This window comes from Saccopteryx bilineata, chromosome 2 (genome assembly GCF_036850765.1).
Source record: "Saccopteryx bilineata isolate mSacBil1 chromosome 2, mSacBil1_pri_phased_curated, whole genome shotgun sequence".
Lineage (NCBI taxonomy): Eukaryota > Metazoa > Chordata > Mammalia > Chiroptera > Emballonuridae > Saccopteryx > Saccopteryx bilineata.
Genome location: NC_089491.1, coordinates 10,162,260 through 10,184,129, shown reverse-complemented (window position 1 = coordinate 10,184,129; position 21,870 = coordinate 10,162,260). Strand labels below are relative to the sequence as shown.

The following is a 21,870-nucleotide window of genomic DNA, read 5'->3' as shown; positions in this document are numbered from 1 at the left end:
CCATGTGTATTTCTTTCTCTCTGTATCTTTATCTCTAGAGAACAATGAGCTTACACCTGTGTATTCCATTCTAGTCTAAAAACAAGTTTATTTCATCTCTCTCCTTTTTCATATTTGTTGCTCCCTTCTCCAATAGCAACATGTCCCCGTGTGTATAGAGTTGATGTCCCATCCCCACTGCTTACTCCCTGGCACAGGTGCCCTCACCTCCCTCCACTTGTCCTGACACCCCATCTACATGGATGCCTTAGAGAAGATATTTTTAGTCCAGTTTTATAGATGAAGAAATAGAAATTAAGTGATTTAAGATCACATGACAGGCTAGTAAAGGAATTACAGTCCCCGCCCTTTGACATGTGTTCTTAATGATAACTCATCATAATTGGTGATCAAAACATGAAGTTTGAGGTTGGTGAGATCTAGGTTTGAATCCCAGCTGTGCCACGTAGAGCTGTATAACTTTGGGGAAGAAGAGTGATAACCTTTTTCAACCTCATAGTTCTCGCACCTGTAAAAAGGGCTTTATAATAGTATTCATCTCCTAAGGCTGCTGTGAGATTTAAATGAGATAACATACATCCTTACGCGCAGTGTTTGGCACACAGTCCAGACTTGGTTTCACTATGAGAATTGCTGCTACCATCCCGTTAACCCTCTGGGCACTACTGGCATTGCACGTACTCTGCAAGAATGTGTTCCGTGCCTCTCAAGCTCTCAGACTTCTAACAGTGATGAGATGGTACCCACCCTCAAGCAGATCATTGTTTAGTGCTTAAAAGGTACATGTCCATGTTCCAGAAGCTTCCAATATAGCACCAAGAACAGTTTTGCTTTTAAGACAAACCTTTGTATTTCACAGACTAACTGAAATCCTTTTGTAGTAATTTGTCCTTCTGCCCAACTCCAAATAAAGCATCAAACTTTTCCTACAGACTGAAGAACGCAAAGATAGCGATGATGAGAAATCAGACAGGAACAGACCTTGGTGGAGAAAACGTTTTGTTTCTGCCATGCCTAAAGGTAATTTTATAAAATATTAGAATGCCGTATTAGCAACAAGCAGCAGAGGCCCAGAATCTCTTTCAGAGAGCCGGTATCTCAGCTCCTGTCTCTCTGAGGCTTGCTGGGCTTGTTTCCAGCGTTTTCAGGGTAAAGTAAATGGTTTTGTGCAGGTGAATGCTAAGGTAGCGCTTTAGAAATGACAGTTCTTGCTCTTTGCAGGAAGTGGTAGTGGTTTCATAAGTGGAGTAATACAAGTCACAGTTGTTCAAAAGTCATGTACCACTGATGTTAGACATGTAGGACTTTTGACATATGTATTGTCAATAACTATTGCAGGTAAGGAATGCCATCAGTAATTAAAGTGAAAAGTTGAAATTCATCCTTTACATTCCTGGAATAAACTTAAGCTTTTAATGTTTATGTTCTTCGAGAATGTTTATACCCTGAATATTAGTGAGTGTTTATTTTGGAAGGCAGTTGTATAAAATTGTTTGCTTTTTTTGTGAATAGCCTGGCATCATATCAGTAGATAATGAGATTTGAGTTTGCAAAAGCATCTCTTCCGGAAAGGAGAGATCACCCAGGATTAAAGCTAGGCACTCTTCCGAAGGCCTCTTCTCGGCCCCGTGGCGCCGGAGCTGCGGAGTGCTGCCCTTACGCCAGACTCACGCCTGCTGGATGCACAGGGGAGAGCGAGGCTCAGAGTTTTGAACGTGTTGTTTCTGAGCAGAGGTTACGAGGCCGTGGTTTTGATTTAGTCCCAATAGATTGCCGTTAAATCATTCTTCCTGTGGCAGATGACTCTCAAAGCTTCTTTAAGAACCCTCAATGCTAATTTAAGAACGATTGTCAGTTGACACTCGGGATTTCTTAGCTTTTAAACTTTTCGCCTTCCTTTCACTTAGAAATGTTGGCACACCAGTTGCCTGCAGAACGCCTGCTGTCTTCCTAGTAGTGCGGTATGTTGTATGTCACACTACTGACTTTATTTAATTTCCAGCTCCTATACCATTTAGAAAGAAAGAGAAACAAGAAAAAGACAAAGATGATCTGGGGCCTGACAGATTCTCAACACTCACAGGTTTGTAGACCCATGGACCTCCTGGCTCCTCCATTCCCAGAGCACATATTTCATAACACTCTTTCTTGGGTGTCATGCGCGTTGCCTTTTTAGAAGAGTGTGTCTGTGTGTACAGTGGGGAGTGTGTTCTTCATAGCTGTGGTTTCCAGTCGGCGGCCACAGGCAATCTAGTGTGCTCTTCCTGCAGACCGCCACCGCCATCCTCATCCTCATTGTCATAACTTCCCTTTATGATGAGGCCCCTGATCCTGAGCCTCTAGACACGCCCCCACTGGACGTCTTAGTGGGATGATGACACAGAGTGCCTCTTAGGGATGCGTGGTGATGGTTTTGTGCTATGCATGCTAAGATCCTTGATTGAATAGTTTCTCTAACGTTGATCGTAGAATTCTAAATTGACTTCCATCTGTAGCTCTTGATTCAGGATCACAGTGAAATTCTGTTTTACCTAATCATTCCTTTTTTTGTGAAAGGTGTTTGTTCAAACAATATTATAAATTTATAAACTTGACAGATTTTTTACAGCTTGAATGATTTTAACATTGCTACTGACCCAAGGAATATACAGCTAGGGGGTGGGTTCTCATCTTATTCAGCATTTGCATTTTTACAGCTTCTTTTTGGCACATTATGAATGAGCACCCTGGGAGGAGGAAAGAGTGTGAGAAGTAGTGTTAATGACCCAGCGTTGAGTTTGCCAGTTGTGGACTGTTTCCAGTACTATAGAGCAGTGGTGGGCAAACTCATTAGTAGAGCCAAATATCAATAGTACAACGATTGAAATTTCTTTTGAGAGCCAAATTTTTTAAACTTAAACTATATAGGTAGGAACATTCCTTATCGAGGTAGCGCCCACACATGGTATTTTATGGAAGAGCCACACTCAAGGGGCCAAAGAGCCGCATGTGGCTTGCAAGCTGCGGTTTGCAGACCAGGGCTATAGAGTATCTAGAGGGAAATTAATTTCTCACCTATTTTATTCTTACTTCAGTTTTAAATTATGTTCTACTAAGTTAAAGATGAAGATTTATATTTTCAAAATGGGGTAGATTTAAAAAGAACACTCCTCAAAGCTCAGTAGAGTACAGGTAGAATCCCATTGTAATGCATGCTATTCTTAACACCTAGTGCTCTAGATTTAGATGTAGTCCTTGTCCTAGCACACGTCCCTGCTTTGGTACATGACTTTCCTGGAAGAAAGGGTTTTGGACAGCAGGAATTCTGCTTCCAGGCCTCTGGTCCCTGCTAGGAGCAGTCAAGCCCATCTTACTCTATCAGCCAATGCTTGTTGAACAGCTGACTCATGCCAGGCACTGTGCTAAGTGTTGTAGGGGTTAAGTCAAGTCACACGTGACCCTCGTTCTTCAGGAATTGACAGTCTGAGAAGAGCTGGGAAGGCGTACTTTTGGCAAGATGTTTGTGTTCCTTCCCATGTTCCAGTGCGAGGACACCACCAGTGTTTACAGGGTGGAATACTCTTAACGAAATCTCAGGATTCTGTAACATTGAATTGACCATTTTAGAGAGGTTGTAAATTGTTTTTTTGTCTTTGGTTCTTTTTTTTTTACAGAGACAGAATCAGAGAGAGGGACAGATAGGGACAGACAGACAGGAACAGAGAGAGATGAGAAGCATCAATCATTAGTTTTTTGTTGCAACACCTTAGTTGTTTATTGATTGCTTTCTCATATGTGCCTTGACCATGGGCCTTCAGCAGACCGAGTAACCCCTTGCTCAAACCAGCGACCTTGGGTCCAAGCTGGTGAGCTCTGCTCAAACCACTCTCAAGCTGGCAACCTCGGGGTCTTGAACCTGGGTCCTCCGCATCCCAGTCCGATGCTCTATCCACTGCGCCACTGCCTGGTCAGGCTGTCTTTGGTTCTTAAAACTGGAAGCTAGGTAGGATAGAATAATTTTTTTTTCCATATTTTATTTTGTGTTTAATTCAAGCCATTTAACCTCTCTCTACTGGTGTAGAAACTTCTACCCAGTCCTAGCTAATGACTCATTGAAAATTATCATTAAATCCATTGAATAATGCTATGAAATTTCTTAACAGTCCACCTACAATACCACCAGCCCAACTCTTCCTATTTTTCATGTTCTCGCCCCATGTTTCCGTGTCTGTACATAGCTTTCCATGATTGAATCAGAGCATGTATGTAGCTGTTCTTTTACCATCTTTTTGCATAAATGTCTCCCAGTTTCTCCTAGATATAGTTGGTTTGTAAATAACTTCTGTTGGTTTTAAGTTCATCTATTGTATCATGATTTTACTGCAGTACATTCTCTTGCTTTTGGATAAATTGTATCCAACTTTTACTGTGAAAATACTGCTCACAGTTTCATATATGTAGCATTTTTGTTTGATTTTATTATTTTTCTTGGCTAGAAATGTTAAGAATGGAGTTATAGAAATAAAGTTTATAAGTATCTGTGACTTGTATTATGTTTAGCCAAATTCTGTTGTCCTTTTTTCAAAAGAGCTTCAACAACACTCAAAACTAATAGCAAAAAAGTACTCCCTTTCCAAAAAAAGATTTTGTAATGATAAAGGTTTTATCAGTTTACATTTTGAAGATGAGATGACAACTTTTTGATCATGCATTCAAATGCTGTTATAGCAGAAAGATTAAATTACTTTGGAAATCCCTTTTCCAGTTTACTACAATTTTATGGAGACAAATATACTATTTTTTCATGGAAACAAAAGAATAACCTATAAGCCTAAATACTTAACCTTTCTGTGCCTTGATATCCTTTTCTATGAAATGGGGGTGATTTTATAATAGTGCCTCTCTGTAGTGTGTTGTGGTGATTGAGATCATTAGATCAGGCACTTAGCACAGTCCCAGGCACGTGGTAAGTGCTCAATAAACGTTAGCTGCTATTAACACGTACATATATACATTCTAGTGATTGTAGACTTTTTAAAAAATGGGATTCTACCAGAATGTGGATATTTATGGTAGTCACCTGCTTGGCCGAGATCTATCTCAGGAGTTTACATTTCACTGTCGAATTTTATTGTGTCCATGAAGAACTTTATTGTGTCCATAGACCTGTAGCAGTTCTTGGCCTTGGTAACTATGAATCAGTTCGACTGCAGGAAGACATTTTGACGTGCTGATTTTGCTGGCAGGATTAAAGGTCCTGTCAGTAAACAGCTGCCTCTGTGATTGTGATAAGCTCTTTCTCTGTGCACTCAAGGTACACTCCCAGCACTCCCCAGCAGTGTCTAGATTCTCTAGGGGGCCCCTGACACCATTGCATGCACAGACGTGCTCTGTGCCAGCAGCTGCACTGTCGTGGTGAGATCCAGGGAGATAGAGTACGAAAGTCAGCAGTTTTCAATCTGGTGTAGAGAGAGAAATCCAAGGAGGAAGACTGGAGGAAGGCAATTTTTATTACTATTTAAAAGGTTTTAATCCTCAGTTTGAATACTTCTTTTATTTGCTCCTTCAGCATGGAGATGTCTGAATAAATGAAGCCTGCATATAAAAATGCATTGTTGGGAGTTCTGTTAGCATGAATTGCTAATAACAGTGGTTTGAGTGTAAGCACTTTAGAAGCCATCATCTGTTCGGTCTGCACTGAACTTTTTGACACTGTCATGCAGAATTCTGGCGATGATGAGGAAGTGGAGCTAACCCTCCCAGTTCTGTGCTTTGGCAAGGCTCTGCGCCTAGCAATGGGAGGAGCAGGCAGCTGCATGGTGCCTCTTAACATTGAGATATGTGCTCTTTTTACGTCTTACCTCCTAATCAGCCTTTGGGATTATGCTCCTGGTGTCGTACTAACATCGGAGTTGGTACAAACTGAGAGGAGCTGATTCTCCCACTCTCCTTTCCCTGCAGATGACCCCAGCCCTAGACTCAGTGCGCAAGCTCAGGCCGCCGAGGATATCCTGGACAAGTACAGGAATGCCATCAAACGAACCAGCCCCGGAGAGGGCGCAATGGCAAACTACGAAAGTGCAGGTGACGATCCTAAGGACTTGAGTAGTAACTGTTGTATCACAGTGGTAAAGGTGACTGGAATGAAAAGTAGTCTTGTAATAGCTACTTTTGAATAGCTGTCAGAAAAATATGGTACACTTCCCAAGATGAATGAAGAGGCAACAACAGTTTAGAAAAGCATGCCTGTACACTGTGTGCCTTTATGTGCTTAGCATACTTGCGGTGTCTGGGGAAGACTCAGCGCTGGGGAGAAGTGAGCTCTGCGCACTTTTTATTTGGAAAAGTTCTAAAGTAACAGAAAAGTTGAAAAAATAAAACAATGCAGGTCCATATTCCCTCTGTCTAGACTTACAGTTAACGTTTCCCCACATTTCTTTCTCTGTCGTTTTCCCTAAAGCACTTGAAATTATCTCCTAAGAATAAAGATATTTTTCCTGTATAAACACAGTATCTTTATTATAGCTATTATATAACTTTTATTCCCTTTGATTTTTCTACATGCACCTCTTATCTGAATTGATCGTTTAAAAACATGAAAATGACTGTGGAACCACAGATCTGTCCTGACTCCACCCCTGCCCGTTCCTGGGCAGTGGGAGGACCCAGGGGCGGGGAATGGAGACCTGCGCGCCCTGCTCTCAACCCCGGGTGGGCGGGCGGCCACGGGCTCTGCAGCTCTCTGCTGAGGGCCAGGATCCCACGGCCGTGAAGAAGGGTGCTGTGTAAAGTGATGTGTGAGGCCCTTCTCAGTTCTGTGGGTCAGTGATTCTGATCACAGAGTATTATCTTTATTAAATTAACATAGACTTTCATGGTTTTCAGTTAGGCTTGGTATAGGAAGTAAAACCATTCTCTTCTCAACAAGTTGTCTCTTGATACATTGTTGTTGCCATCAATAACTTGTAGGAATATTTGAACTGTTTTTCAAAGACTTCTCATTGTAAAGCACAATGCTAATTTATTGCCGAGTTGCTCAGAATGGCTCCTGGTGCCAGAGAGCTCCTGATTCACCCTCTTCTCCTCTGCGGGCTGGGTTTTGTTTAGAGGTGATGGGCGATGGTGAAAGCGCACACGACTCTCCTCGTGACGAGGCCCTGCAGAACATCTCCGCCGATGACCTCCCGGACTCCGCGAGCCAGGCCGCCCACCCACAGGACTCGGCCTTCTCCTACAGGTACTTCCTGCATCAGACAGAGGACTGGGGCGGTGGACTTGTCCTCACCACTGCCGTCACCTTGAGTCAAGTGATTCACCAAGTTACTTACTAAACGTATAAAGCAGAGATACGAAGGAGCTGGCTATTTACTGAGAAGACTGTGCTTCCCGTGTGACGCCATATATCAAAGACATATATTTAGGGATAAAAGAAAACCTCATAAGCTCCTAGCTAAGTGGCAGTGCCTCTGCCCAGCAGAGCTCCTAGCCCTGAGGAATGCTGGGGGAGGAGGAGCTAGGAGGCAGGGTCAGCTGCGGAGTTGTTGACTGGCCCTGGGGACCTCACTTTGTCACCCTCCTCACTCCCTGGACTCAGCAGTCACTAGTACATGGCCAGTGTTGTTTCATAGTTAGCCCTCCCTCCAGTTAGTTGTTTTTTTGTGGGGTTTTTTGTATTTTTCTGAAGTTGGAAACAGGAGGCAGTCAGACAGACTCCCGCATGCGCCTGACCAGGATCCACCCAGCATGCCCACCAGGGGGCGATGCTCTGCCCATCTGGGGCGTAGCTCTGTTGCAACCAGGGCCATTCTAGCACCTGAGGCAGAGGCCATGGAGCCATCCTCAGCACCCGGGCCAACTTTGCTCCAATGGAGCCTTGGCTGCGGGAGGAGAAGAGAGAGAGAGGAAGGAGAGGGGGAGGGGTGGAGAAGCAGATGGCCGCTTCTCCTGTGTGCCCTGGCTGGGAATCGAACCCGGGACTCCTGCACGCCAGGCTGATGCTCTACCACTGAGCCAACCGGCCAAGGGCCCTCCAATTAGTTTAAAGAAAACTCTAAGCAGTATATCATTATATGTGCGAATATTACAAAGCCTTATAATTTTTTTTCCTATAGTAATTTGGGGGGAGTGGCAAATAGAATTTTTATTTTTCGGCCATGACTTTACTATTATATATTTTATGAGTCTTTGCAAAGTGGGTGACTAACACATTTGACGGGCTTGGTCTGTAAAGTCCTTGTTCTGTAGGAAGCAGACTGTGAGGGAAGGACGCAGACTCATTCAGGGGGAGGGACTTTGGCCTGTTTTCTGAGGCGTTTCAGCTCCTTTCTTGGATGGCAACTTTGGACCCTCTGAAGCAGCTCTGGTCCATGCTCTGCAGGACCAGAAGGAGCCCCAGCCACTAGCAGATGAAAGAATGTCAATGGCATCTCTCAGCGAGAAGAGCAGCACTGTTGTGGCGGGCCACACCTAACTGAGGGCGCTACCCTGGGGGAGGGGCTCTCAGTCATTGGGAGAGGAAAGGAAGCGGGTTGGCTCAGTACAAGATGATTTCTAGTGATAGAGCAACAAGAAAGGGCCTCTTGCCAGGTTGCAGGCTTGTCTGGGGGCAGGGTCAACATTTGCCGAGGGCGGTGGCAGCCTCCTGAGTTTGGGTGATGCCTCCCAACAGTCCTTCTTTCTGACTCTCACAGTGCCTGTGCTAGGTTTCAGCACGTGCTGGGAGGTCAGCCTGATTCTGCTGCCTTTACAGAGTGGTCCTTGCTCTAAACACATTTATAACCTTGCTCCCTGGGTAACTGGAAAGCCTGTTTATCTAAGTGAGGTGGCCATAAGTTTAAAATGACCTTTTATTGATGACCACCTGAATCATTTGAGCCCTGAGGTAGCGTGTAAATTTACATAGTAAATGTTCATAAAATGTGACCATATCTGGATATAGACATTAGTGAATTTTCAACTCATTTTTCAGAGATGCAAAAAAGAAACTGAGGCTTGCCCTTTGCTCTGCCGATTCAGTTGCTTTCCCTGTGCTAACCCATTCGACCAGGAATGGTTTACCAGACCACACGGACCCAGAAGGTAGGTTGCTACATGGATCATTGATTTTCCCCTGTATCTGGAGGTTAAGGCGTCTGAAATTGCCAGGATTGAGCTGTATTTACGCTTTACAGCCATTCCACACAGCTCAGCCTCATATACATAACTTGGGCTCAGTTAAGGGCACTTTGGTGACTTCTGGTTCACCCAGGTGTTCCCTAACAGTGGTGTTCTGCTTAATTCCGCTGCCATGTGGTAAACAGAATTGATGTCCCCACGGCTGAGGGATGACCCATCGCTTAGGTTAAGCCCATGGATTTTCTCAACAGTAACAATTCTTATTTTGTTTTTCAGATAATGAAATTGTATGCTTCTTAAAAGTTCAGATAGCAGAAGCAATTAATTTACAAGATAAGAACTTAATGGCTCAACTGCAAGAAACGATGCGCTGTGTGTGCCGCTTTGATAACCGGACCTGCAGGAAGCTGCTGGCCTCCATCGCCGAGGATTACAGGTAGCGCACCCAGCCCTTCGCGCTAGGCCTGCCTGCAGCAGCGCTTTCCTCTCGGCCCTTATTTCGGGAATGAGTCTAGGCTGACTACAAAGTGCTTGGTATGTCTACCTGCACGTAGATTCCCGGGGACTGCGGTTGTCTGTTTAGTCTGGAAATGTAGTTATCAGTGAGCAGCTCTTACAGACAGAGATGTACTGTTGACTTAAGCATTGCACTAAAGAGCTTTAGCAGAGGTGAGGCCAGGGTAACAACTAGGGTATCACTGTCCCGTTTTTAGGGTGATAGGGAAGACTGCTTCCCTGGCCCAGGGAGGCAGGAGAAGGCCAAGGAATTGCCACCCATATGGCCAGTCCCTTGCTAACAGTTAGGGAGAAAAACATAATTGGGATGGTTAGGAGGTGAAGAGGCTTTGAGGCTTAGGGCACGGGGGCGCTAATGATTGTTACATTTAGACTGGGTACAGATAATTGGAGGTATGTTTAATGATCTAGTTGTATAGTAATTGCATTTTGTTATTTTGGTTTTCTGTAGCAGTCAACGAGACAGGAAGGGAGAGAGATAAGAAGCATCAACTCATAGTTGCATCACTTTAGTTTATTGCTTCTTATACACACCCTTGACCAAGGGGCAGGGGGCTCCAACCGAGCCAGTGACCCCTAGCTCAATCCAGTGATCTTGGGCTCAAGCCAGCGACCACGAGGTCCTGTCAGTGGTCCCACACTCAAACCTGCAACCTCAGGGTTTAAAACCTGGGACCTCAGCATCCCAGGCCGCCTCTCTGTTCACTGTGCCACTGACCATCAGGCAGAATGATCTGTTTCTCGAGCTGGAAGTCTGACGTGCTTATTTGTAAAACCAAAATCTAGGAAGTAATTTTTTTTTAAAGAAAAATGCGGCCTCAGTCTCCAAAGATAGTGTGCATTGTATTTATATATATCTCACCTGCAAAGCCTGTTTCCTTTCAGGAAAAGAGCCCCCTACATCGCTTACCTCACGCGCTGCCGACAAGGACTGCAGACCACGCAGGCTCACCTGGAACGGCTGCTGCAGAGGGTTCTGCGGGACAAGGAGGTGGCCAATCGCTACTTCACCACCGTCTGCGTGAGGCTGCTGCTGGAGAGCAAGGAGAAGAAGATCAGGGAGTTCATTCAAGGTAACTGAAGGTCGTGCGGGGGGGGGGGGGGGCTCGGACATCTCTCTTGATTTGTTTGAGTACCTACATGTCCAAAAGCAGGTCTTTAAATTCCCAGTTATTTATGGATTTGTAATCATTTAACCTTCCTTGATGTCAAACAATACATTTTATTTTTATTGCATTGGATATATATATTTAAAAATTGATAAAATTGGTAAATTTTTGAATCTACACAATTTTTCTCATTTTTTCAACCAAAGCATATCATTTTATAACACATGTCTTGCTCTTAAACCTTTGTATTTTTTACCTTTCTCCTGATTTTTTAATGATTTGGCTGCATATTCTCCTAAAATAAACTATGCCCTGCCCTGGCCGGTTGGCTCAGCGGTAGAACGTCGGCCTAGCGTGCGGAGGACCCGGGTTCAAATCCCGGCCAGGGCACACGGGAGAAGCGCCCATTTGCTTCTCCACCCCTCCGCCACACTTTCCTCTCTGTCTCTCTCTTCCCCTCCCGCAGCCAAGGCTCCATTGGAGCAAAGATGGCCCGGGCGCTGGGGATGGCTCCTTGGCCTCTGCCCCAGGCACTAGAGTGGCTCTGGTCGCAATATGACAACGCCCAGAATGGGCAGAGCATCGCCCCCTGGTGGGCAGAGCATTGCCCCTGGTGGGCGTGCCGGGTGGATCCCGGTCGGGTGCATGCGGGAGTCTGTCTGACTGTCTCTCCCTGTTTCCAGCTTCAGAAAATAGCAAAAAACAAAACAAAACAAAAAAAAAACTATGCCCAGACACTGTTGGCTTTTTTTTTTTTCTAATTTTTTAAAATTGATTTTAGAGAGGAAGAGAGAGCGGGAAACATCGATTTATTGTTTCACTTATTTATGCATCATTGGTTGATTCTTGTAAGTGCCCTGACCGGGGATCAAACCCACAACCTGGGCATACTGGGACAGTGCTCTATAAGCAGCTGAGCTGCCCAGGCAGTGCCAGACACTTGTGGCTTTAAAGAGCATAGTGTATCTTCATAGCTAGTGATTAATGTGATGTCTATAATTTTCTTTTTAAAATTATTCAGATAGTATATTTTTAAAATTATTATTTTGCATTGGAGACTTTCAGAAGCTCACAGCCGCTGATGATAAAACTGCTCAGGTGGAAGATTTCCTGCAGTTCCTGTACGGCGCCATGGCCCAGGACGTCATCTGGCAGAACGCCAGCGAGGAGCAGCTGCAGGACGCCCAGCTGGCCATCGAGCGGAGCGTCATGAACCGGATTTTCAAGCTTGCTTTCTACCCCAATCAGGACGGGGACATACTCCGTGACCAGTGAGTGCGCCTGTGCTTAGTGCCTGCACGCACTGCGTGGTGCTGTGTTCGCCAGCCAGCCCATGTTTTAGACAAGCTGTACATAAGTCTTGGTATCTAATAGGAAGACAAATTCATGTTGCTGCTGTATTCACCCATCAGAGTTACAGTATCAAAAAGGATGCCGTTACCCTGTTTTCAGGGATGGGAGAGTCAGGCTGACGGGCGTCTGATCGGTCTGGCCTTTTGGGGAGGGTCTGCTGTTTACTGTGCCTCAGCTCTCCTTCCCTTCCTTTCGCACACTCTTATTTCCCTGCAGATCTGACTCAAGCGTCACTTCCTCGGGGAAACCTTGCCTGGCCTCTGTGACCAGGTTAGCTCCCCTGCCATGGCCCTCAGGCCTGTGTGCCTTTCTCAGTCGCAAGTTTACATGTGTTAGAGTCAGGGCTCTGAGCCTGGCTCTCTGACACCTGGGCCAGGTCAGCTAGTTCTGAGATGGGGGGCTGTGTGTGCATTGGGGGAGATGAGCGGCCCCCTGGGCTCTTCTCGCTAGAGCCGCAGTACCACATCAGGTGTGAGACCCACAAAGGTCTCCGGACGCTGCCAGGTGTCCCCCGGAGGGCAGACTCGCCGCTCTCCTTCACTGCTTTGTGTGGTCCTCGGAGGGATGCTTTCCCCTGGGGCGGGGCCGTTCCCTCAGCAGAGAGGACTGTGCTGTCCTTGCTCACCATTCTGACAGCCTCAGGTGCAAGGCTGGACTGCTAACACACGTTATTATTCACTAGGAATGAAGTTATATATTTGTATGGTATGTAACTTACATCTCGGTAAAGCTGTTTTTAAAAAACTAATCCTAAAAATTAACCCTGGACAATAAATACGTGCTATGGAAGCAGCGGTTATGGGGGGCAGAGAGACTGGGGAGTTAGCAGTTCTCTTTCCTTACGGCTGTTTCTGGCCCAAGCACAGTGCCTTACTGTGCCAGCGATTCTCAACTGGGCCTTGTGGGTTTTGTAAGACTTTTTGAATGAAAATGTTAAGCTATTGCATCTACATCTGAGAGAATTTCTTTTCCTCTGAGTGGATGAGGAACGCTCCAGCCTGCCCGTCACTTGTTCGCAGTCTCAGAGGCGTCGGCCCCTGCCCCGCCCTGCCCGTTCTACGCCGGGTGGGACCTGTTCTCTAGACTCGAGAGCACCAGCCCCTGGCTTTCAGTGTGGGGTAAGGAGTAGGCACATTCAGGCTGTACCTTCTGCAAAGAGCACCTTGGAAGCAGGTTATTCTGTCCTCTCCTCCCTGGCATCTCCGCAGCTTTCCGGTTCTATCGAGGGGAGAGCTAACACAGTGTCTGGGAAGAGCGCTAGAAGCCAGGAAAGCTGGGTTTGGCTGCATAGCCTTAGCCAAAACCTTCAGCTGTTACAGCCAAATTATTTTCACTGTGAGATGAGGGGTTGCATGTTGAGTCCCTCCTCCATCTAAGCGTCTTTGGTTTCTGGCTGTTGATCCCCTGCCGCCTCTCAGCCTGCTCACTAATTAGGTTGTCTTAGCTGAGGGCCCCTCTCCTTCCTCCTTGGAGTGCTGTCCCAACTGGGAAAGAAAGACTTCCCTGTTCTGTGTCCCTCTAGCACTCAGCATTTTCTATGCAGATCCTAAACATGACTTTATTTTTTTTGATGATAGAGACAGAGAGAGGGACAGAGAGACAGACATGAACAAACAGACAGGAAGGGAGAGATGAGAAGCCTCAATTCTTTGTTGCGACTCCTTAGTTGTTCATTGATTGTTTTCTCATATGTGCCTTAACTCGGGGGGGGGGGGGCTACAGCAGAACAAGTGACCCCTTGCTCAAGCCAGCAACCCTGCGCTCAAGCTGATAAGCCCGTGCTCAAACCGGATGAGCACACGCTCAAGCCAGTGACCTTGGGGTTTCGAACCTGGGTCCTCTGTGTCCCAGTCCAGTGCTCCATCCACTGTGCCACCGCCTGGTCAGGCCTAAATATAACTTTTTTGACAAGACAGAATACTACCAGCTAAGAATCTCAACTGTAATTGTAATCTGTATCTAGAAATAAGTCTAAAACATTTTAAATGTTTTCAAAACTCAATTATGACACTTTGTGTACCTTATTTTATGGCACACGATTTACATATTTGTCTTTGGGGGTTTTCAGGGTTCTTCACGAACATATTCAGAGATTGTCTAAAGTAGTGACTGCCAACCACAGAGCTCTCCAGATCCCGGAGGTAAGATGGGGTATAGCATGGCGCTGTTCTGAACTGAAGCTCAGTGTTCCATGGGCCTGTTCCCAGTCCTTCCGGGAACAGAATACAGTGGAATACAGCTGTTTGCATTAGAAGTACTTCCCCTGATTGGTGTGAAAAGGGGCCTTGGTGGCAGGCAGTGTCACGCGGGTTCCGCCCACACCATGCCACGCAGGGCAGGCAGGGCCTCCAGGCACAGAAGCCACGTCCCAGAAGAGAGACTTGAACCTGAAAGTGACGCCAAGTTGCCTTTTTGTTATTGATAACAGAGCTTTAACCTGCCATACAGCTCTTGCAAAATAAGAAAATAGGAAAATTTTAAGTATTAGAGCTTTCTGGTGGTTTAAAATCCCAACTAATGGAACATTGTTTAGCATAAAACTTTTGTCTGTGATTTTTAAAAATCTGTTATTTCTAGAACTCCTGCAGCAAAGGTATATATTAATTTATAAATTATTTTCTTTTAAAAGTAGCTTATTTCTGCTTTTGGAATCAACCACTACATGTAGATAAGTTCCATTCTAGCTACTTAGGAAAGATAATTGAAGTTTTATGAATTCTAGATTCTGTCTTATTGTGTGCCATTTCCTCTATTAGTGGATGTCTAGGTGGTTTTATTTTAAGGTGCAAAGCAAATTATTTAAAAGTTTAAAAGTTAAGTTTCCTCTTTAGCAGTTGGTGAAGAAACTGCAGCCTGATTTTCCTGAAGGAAGGGAGAGGCAGTGAGTGACCTTCCTCCCCCGCCTCACGACGGGGAGGGGCTGTGATCACCTCTGGGTGGCCCTCCGTCATGTCGTCTGCCGTCCGATCTCGCACAGGTTTATCTTCGGGAGGCCCCGTGGCCGTCTGCACAGTCAGAAATCAAGACCATAAGTGCGTACAAGACCCCCCGGGACAAAGTGCAGTGCATCCTGAGAATGTGCTCCACAATCATGAACCTCCTGAGCCTGGCCAACGAGGACTCCGTCCCTGGAGCAGACGACTTCGTCCCCGTCCTGGTGTTTGTGCTGATAAAGGTGGGCCTGGCCGCTGCTCCTGAAGAGTTTGTTTGGCATCTGAGCGGGGCGGTGCAGGGCTTCATGGGGTATTGGAGACCATGGCTCTTTCCAGCCTCAAGCCTGTGTTACCAGAAACAAAGTGGCGTCAGCTGTTGTCCAGAAGTTCGGTTTTCAGAGGGAAGGGTGGCAGGAACAGACTCCTGGATGAACATTTTCCGCTTTTAAAGCCGTGCCGAAAGATCTGCGTTGGGGTTGAGTGATAATTATTGAGTGAAGGGACTGACTGTGCTTTTACCATCTTCTTCCACACTGAATTCTTCCTAGTCCTCGTCACGTAAGCTACCACATTTGCCAATCATCTCTCTCCTCATTTAGCCTTTTATTTTGTAATATACCGTATTATTTTTTAAAGTACTGACATATTTTATTTGTTTTTATCTCTAAAATTGAAGTTTCTTCATGTAAACAGTTTATTTTGAACATTTGGGCAGGACCGTGTGGTCTGGATGCGTCACTCAGTGTGTTTCCACCAGCTGAGCCTGTCTTTTGATGTCTAAAGTGTATTTGACACAGCCCTGGCAGGAGGGCTCAGTGGGTAGAGCATTGTCCTGGTACAGAAATGTTGCAGGTTCAATCCCTGGTCAGGGCACATACAGGAACAGGTTGATGTTTCTGTCTCTCTCTCTCTTTAAAATCGATAAATAAATTTAAAAGTATATTTGACACATATCTTACTAATTCTTAATGTTTGCAATATTTCATCATCCCGAACTCCCCAGCCAGAAACCTCAGGCTCAGTGTGTGCTCAGCTTTCACGGTTCCTCCGTTGGCCTCTGCACCTCTCTCTCCTGCTTGTGATGGGTCAGTTCAAGTTTGTTTCAAGAAACAGGCCTCGACTTGCCTTCCTGTTTCACACACCTGTGTCCTTTCTCCCCCATGAAGAAGAGACAAAAGCAGATGTTACTACAGAGGCATATTATCTTTTTCAGTTTTTTTCTTCCTCAGCTGATTCTTCCTGCCTTTCCTAACCAGTTAGAACTCAATTTGCCTACAGCATTTATGTCCTTATCTAACACTAGAGCCCTGGGATGCTGAGTAAGTCCGCTGGGATGGGTTCAGCCTCCTGAAGGGCCAGTGCGGTGAAATGACTCACAAGCAATGAAAGCTGTAGATCAGTGTTTTTCAACCACCGGTCTGTGGGCCAGTCCGCCAGAAATTCTGTGCAGGTCCGGGGAACAGCCGCCTTGTTGTATGAAGATTACAGACCCAGTGATCTTAATTGAATTCGCTAATGCTCAGGGTGATTTCTTCCTTAGCAGTCCCCAAAATAATTCTGTTTTCACTGGTCCCCAAGTGCAGAAAGGTTGAAAACCACTGCTCTAGATGGTCCAGCGAGGGTTAGAACCCAGCCTGCCTTTCTAGGATACTGGTGCTGCTCATAGCAGCTGAGCTAGGGTCTACAGACTAGTTCCAAAAGGAGGACTTGGGGGTTCTTTTTTTTTTAAGATTTTATTTATTGCCTGACCTGTGGTGGCGCAGTGGATAAAGCATCAACCTGGAAATGCTGAGGTCGCCGGTTCGAAACCCTGGGCTTGCCTGGTCAAGGCACATATGGGAGTTGATTCTTCCAGCTCCTCCCCCCTTCTCTCTCTCTGTTTCTCTCTCTCCCTCTCTCTCTCCTCTCCAAAAATGAATAAATAAAATTAAAAAAAAAAGAAAAAAAAAGAAACCCAAAACAAATAAACAAAAAACTCAATAAATAAAATTCTTTAAAAAGATTTTATTTATTGATTTTACAGAGAAAGGTGTGGGAGAGCAAAAAATATCAACTCATAGTTGCTTCACTTTAGTTGTTTATTGATTGCTTATCATATGTGCCTTGACTGGGCAAACCCGGGAGTTCAAACTGGCGACCTCAGTGTCCCCCCTTGATGCTCCATCTACTGTGCCACCATAGGTTATGCATGAGGATTATTTTCAAAAGGGCTAGTATCTCTTCCAGAGAAAAACGTTGGAAGATGTTAAATGATTTTTGCAGAGCTATACATCTGATTGACTTTTACTTTCCATTTCCCTAGGCAAACCCACCCTGTTTGCTGTCCACCGTCCAGTACATCAGTAGCTTTTATGCCAGCTGCCTGACCGGAGAGGAGTCCTATTGGTGGATGCAGTTCACGGCTGCAGTGGAATTCATTAAAACTATCGACGACCGCAAGTGACCAGGACCCAGGCCCGCCGGCCACAGACCGTCAGGCGGGCAGACGCGTCTCGGAGAAGATGTCCCAGCGCCTTTGAAGGCTGGGATTGTTTTTGTATAATATTGTACAGCGTTCAGACATTTTAAAACAGATCTTTACTAAACAGATTAATGAGCTAACAAGCAGGTTCTCTTTTCTTTGTGCTCTTTTCCTGTCTGAGTTTAACATTTTATTTCATTTTTTTGTCCCCAAGTAGAATAGTACTGCAAAAAGGGACCACATTTTTCAAGTATTTTGAAATACTAAAAAACCAAGCAAACTCTCATAGAAAATTTCTAGATCTCCATTTATGGATACCCATTCTTTCCTTTTATTTAACAAGGAAGAAAAGTATACCTCTTTTAAGATGCTGTCTAATGCTACAGACATCAGTGGAAGGAAGACACAAGTTGCACTGAGGATGATAATGGTGGTGAGTCAGCGGCATTATCTATAAATACACTCACCCAAATCGAAAAGCTAAGAAGGAAATGTAAATATAATATATATTTATATTTGATGTAATATGGACATCTTCAGATTCTAATAAACAAGGAATATTGCTGATAGTAGATTGTGACGGACCCTCTTGTGAATGGTTTTCCTTGACAAATTTAAGCTGAGCTTAAACTAAAAACAAAAAGAAAAAAATACACAGAAGTATTTATTAAAATGTAATACAGTTTACTGAACTTTCTAGGTGTGGAGTTTGATGAGAGGTATAAAAATCATGAGTAAGTCACCGAGACATTTCTCACTACGAATATCTTGGAGCCTGCAGTCGGAGAGATCCTTAATCACCATCCATTACGTACAAAGGAACAGTAGCTAGCTAGCTAGTACTTGATTGTGGTACTTCTCATCTGAAATACTAAGTATAGTGTAGAAACCCCAAACAGAACTCCTTACAACCTTTAATTGTAATATATTTTGATGATTATTCACATTGAATGCACAGACCAGGAATTCAGTGAATGTCATTTTTTTAAAAACTAATTTGTATTGTCAGCTTAGTGATACAAGTTTTATTAGTGATAAACTATTTTAATCAACCATACTATTCTTATGGGAAAAAAAATCTATTTTGGCAGGTTTCTGTGCCTTTATTTCTCTCTTCTGAAGAAAAGTATGTGTCTCAATATTTTGTTTCAATTGTATATTGATAATTAATCAGGAATGGGTTTTGGTGCCTGAGAAATTGGCCAAGGAGGGGCACCAAAGCTTCAGACGCCGGTCTTGTACATGGTCATGGTCATCACTGACTGCTTTCACTTTGTGTGTTTCCTAATCACGTCTAGCTTCTTTTATAACAGAGTTGTCCCACACCTTGAGTCCCTCGTTGCTGACAGCAGTTCCAGGCACTTCTAAGGGAACTGTGACAGACACTGCGAGCAGATGAATCAGAGGTCATCTTCTCCTTCTCTCCAAGGCCTCTGTGTCTCACTGTGTCTAAGGAAGCTGGGTTTTCTTTATGCCTCCATCTCATTCATTTATTTTAAAACACCGAAATGACAAGTTGCATAGGAGTGTGGGATGTGGTTTCTGCCTTTTAGGGAGCAATCAAAATTAAACTGGTACTACAAAAGGTCCTTTTGAATGTTAGGTCAAGAAATCTGTGTATCGAGCCATGTGCTTCATGGGCTGGAACTGTCAAACTTGCCTGGGTCCTACAAGGCAAATTCCATTATAAAGACTTTCCAAGACAAACTGTCTAACGTGATTTCTGAGACCTAGAGGGAGTCCATTTTCTTTAGCATTTGATTCAATAAATGTTAAGTCAACTGAAGACTTGAAATAGTTGAAATTTATTGTTATAAGATTTCACTTGGAGGTCAATGAGAGATTTTCTCCTCCACAATGGTTGCTAAATCTATTCCATGTTGTCCCCATGGAAATAAGATGTGGACGTTGTGCGGGGCTCTTCGTGGAGCAGAGAGAGGTGTTGCATTTGGGGCACAGGGCTACACTGGAGGCAGGAGGGAGCACTGCAGGGCTCGCGCCAGCGGCTGGAGCAAGACCCCAGGGGTTTGGCCTCAGGGTCATACCTCTGAGGCAGAGACGGGCGCTTGCGTCCTGACTCTCAGGTGCTGGCAGGGACACGTGGCCCTGCCGTGGAAGGGGCAGTGAGAGTTCCCTTGGGAAGCCTTCAGCAGCAAGGGCCACGTCTGCATTAACTGTCACTGGTGCTGACTTCATTACAGGATGTATTACAGCGTTGACTTCTGAGTTGGGCAGGGGTGGGCTGTGAGGCAGGGGATCATTTGATTCTGCTCTTCCAGGAAAGAGGCACAGCTGCTCTCCAAATGTTTCTTATTACACTGACTCTCGGCGCGTTTACAGGAGGGGTTAGTGCGGAAGTGCCATCTCCCCTGGGAAGCGCTTGGTGGCCTCCGACCATCACCTGGAACTTACAGAGACACCGGCTGAAGTGCGGAGAGAGCAGTGCAGTTCACTGAAATTTGTAGAATTTGACTAACCTGATAGTTCGTATTTTGTGTCAATGTTCTGCTTCTGGAGAAAGTGCAGTAATAGAAATACAAATTGACAATCCCTGGTCAGGACACACAAGAAATACAAATTGAACATTTTCTTTATAAAAATTTAAAAAAAACTTTTTTTTAAATTTTTATAAGTCTGGTAAACATTCTTTCTCCACTTCGGATCAAATCGCAGTCCAACTACTACTGCTTTCTTTTTCTTTTTTAAAAACCTGCTTATTAAAAAACAAAACAAAAATTAAAATCTGCTTATGAAAGCCTTTTTTTATACAGATGTTAAATCACTAGTAAGGGAATTAGTCTTTGTGAGGGATTTACAATTGATGTGACACGTGCTTTTGTTTTCGTGTTGTTCCCAGAAGGCTTTGTCTCACGTGGACTGAATACAGTGTCCCTGAGTGCATGAGCAATGGGACTGAGCTGGCCGCGTGGGCTGAGCTGCCCGGGTCCTGCATCGCTTCCCTACTGCCTGCCCCCAGGAACTCCAGTTTGGGCCAGAGGCCAACTAGGTGTTTTCAATGAGTGAGGTTTTAAAAACTTTCCCTGGCCTGACCAGGCAGTAGCGCAGTGGATAGAACGTCGGACTGGGATGCAGAGGACCTGGGTTCGAGACCCTGAGATCGCCAGCTTGAGTGTGGGCTCATCTGGTTTGAGGAAAGGCCCACCAGCTTGAACCCAAGGTCGCTGGCTCCAGCAGGGGGTTGCTCGGTCTGTGGAAGGCCTGTGGTCAGGGCACATATGAGAAAGCAATCTATGAACAACTAAGGTGTTGTAACATGCAATGAAAAACTAATGATTGATGCTTCTCATCTCTCTCTGTTCCTATCTGTCTGTCCCTGTCTATTCCTCTCTCTGACTCACTCTCTGTCTCTGTAAAAAATAAATAAATAATTAAAAAAAACTTCCTCTGATGCGACTGGGTGTGGAAAGAGAAAGTAGGGCCACACCTAGTGGTCAGGGATGGCAGAGACAGGAGACCGGTGGCGGGTTAGCTCCCACACTTGTGTCTGGGATCTCCTCTTCCTGCCTCTCCATTCCGCTTTACTTTAAGGAAGAGTCTATGTTGGCCCTCTTTTTAGTTCTTTTATATCTAGTGGATTTATTCTATATGCACTTGCCATTCTTTAGGGAAGAAATCCGAAACAATTTTGAAGTTCAAAGAATTCTTAGATAACTAGTGATAAGATAGTTAAGGTATTGTGAATGCCAAAATGCTTGAGAACTTCGCCAGATTAGTACTTAATAGATATTAGAATGTTGATTGCCTGAGAAGCAGGATGAGCAGGAATAGTTTTATTACTCTTGAGAACTCGGGACAGAGAAGATACAGTTCACTTCAGTGTCCAGGTTGGTGTGGTTGAGCTGTGGAGGCACCGTGCAGCTGCTGTCCCCCGGGCTGTGCTTAGTGAAGGTTACGTTCACGAGAAAGGAAGTAAGTTCTTGCCCCTTGGTTAATGGCAGGCAGTGTGGTGGGGGCCACATACCTTAAGATTTCATCTCTGCCGAGTTGGTACTCTGTCTTGCCTACCACACTTTTTTTTTCTTTTCTTTGTGACACAGAGAGGAACAGATAGGAACAGACAGGAAGGGAGAGATAAGAAGCATCAATTCTTTGTTGCGGCTCCTTAGTTGTTCATTGCTTGCTTTCTCATATGTGCCTTGACTGGGGAGCTACAGCAGAGTGAGGAACCCCTTGCTCAAGCCAGCGACCTTGGGCTCAAGCTGGTGAGCCTTGCTCAAACCAGAGCCCAGGCGTAAGTTGGCAACCTCCAGGTTTCGAACCTGGGTCCTCTGTGTCCCAGTCTGATGTTCTCTGATGCTCTATCCACTGCGCCACAGCCTGGTCAGGCTTGCCTACTACATTCTTCCTGTGCCTCACCTATATTAAAAAGCTTTGTACTGCCTCT

General features: G+C 45.0%; 1 protein-coding gene across 10 annotated transcripts in view; it reads left to right on the top strand.

Annotated features, from left to right (window-relative positions):
• The window catches only part of GAPVD1 (GTPase activating protein and VPS9 domains 1), an 81,118-nt gene extending 63,081 nt beyond the window's left edge, over positions 1-18,037 (top strand). For 7 of the 10 annotated variants that reach the window (XM_066256214.1, XM_066256220.1, XM_066256217.1 and 4 more), the window contains 11 exons: positions 933-1,020; positions 2,003-2,083; positions 5,941-6,063; positions 7,087-7,216; positions 8,948-9,057; positions 9,370-9,529; positions 10,495-10,682; positions 11,776-11,989; positions 14,140-14,212; positions 15,049-15,246; positions 17,307-18,037. In XM_066256214.1, the coding sequence (XP_066112311.1) occupies positions 933-1,020; positions 2,003-2,083; positions 5,941-6,063; positions 7,087-7,216; positions 8,948-9,057; positions 9,370-9,529; positions 10,495-10,682; positions 11,776-11,989; positions 14,140-14,212; positions 15,049-15,246; positions 17,307-17,447 (1,506 nt within the window). In that variant the 3' untranslated portion in view covers positions 17,448-18,037. The remainder of the gene's footprint in view (positions 1-932; positions 1,021-2,002; positions 2,084-5,940; positions 6,064-7,086; positions 7,217-8,947; positions 9,058-9,369; positions 9,530-10,494; positions 10,683-11,775; positions 11,990-14,139; positions 14,213-15,048; positions 15,247-17,306) is intronic. The other 3 variants (XM_066256222.1, XM_066256221.1, XM_066256218.1) reach the window with 1 other exon arrangement.
• Positions 18,038-21,870: the final 3,833 nt, after the last annotated feature.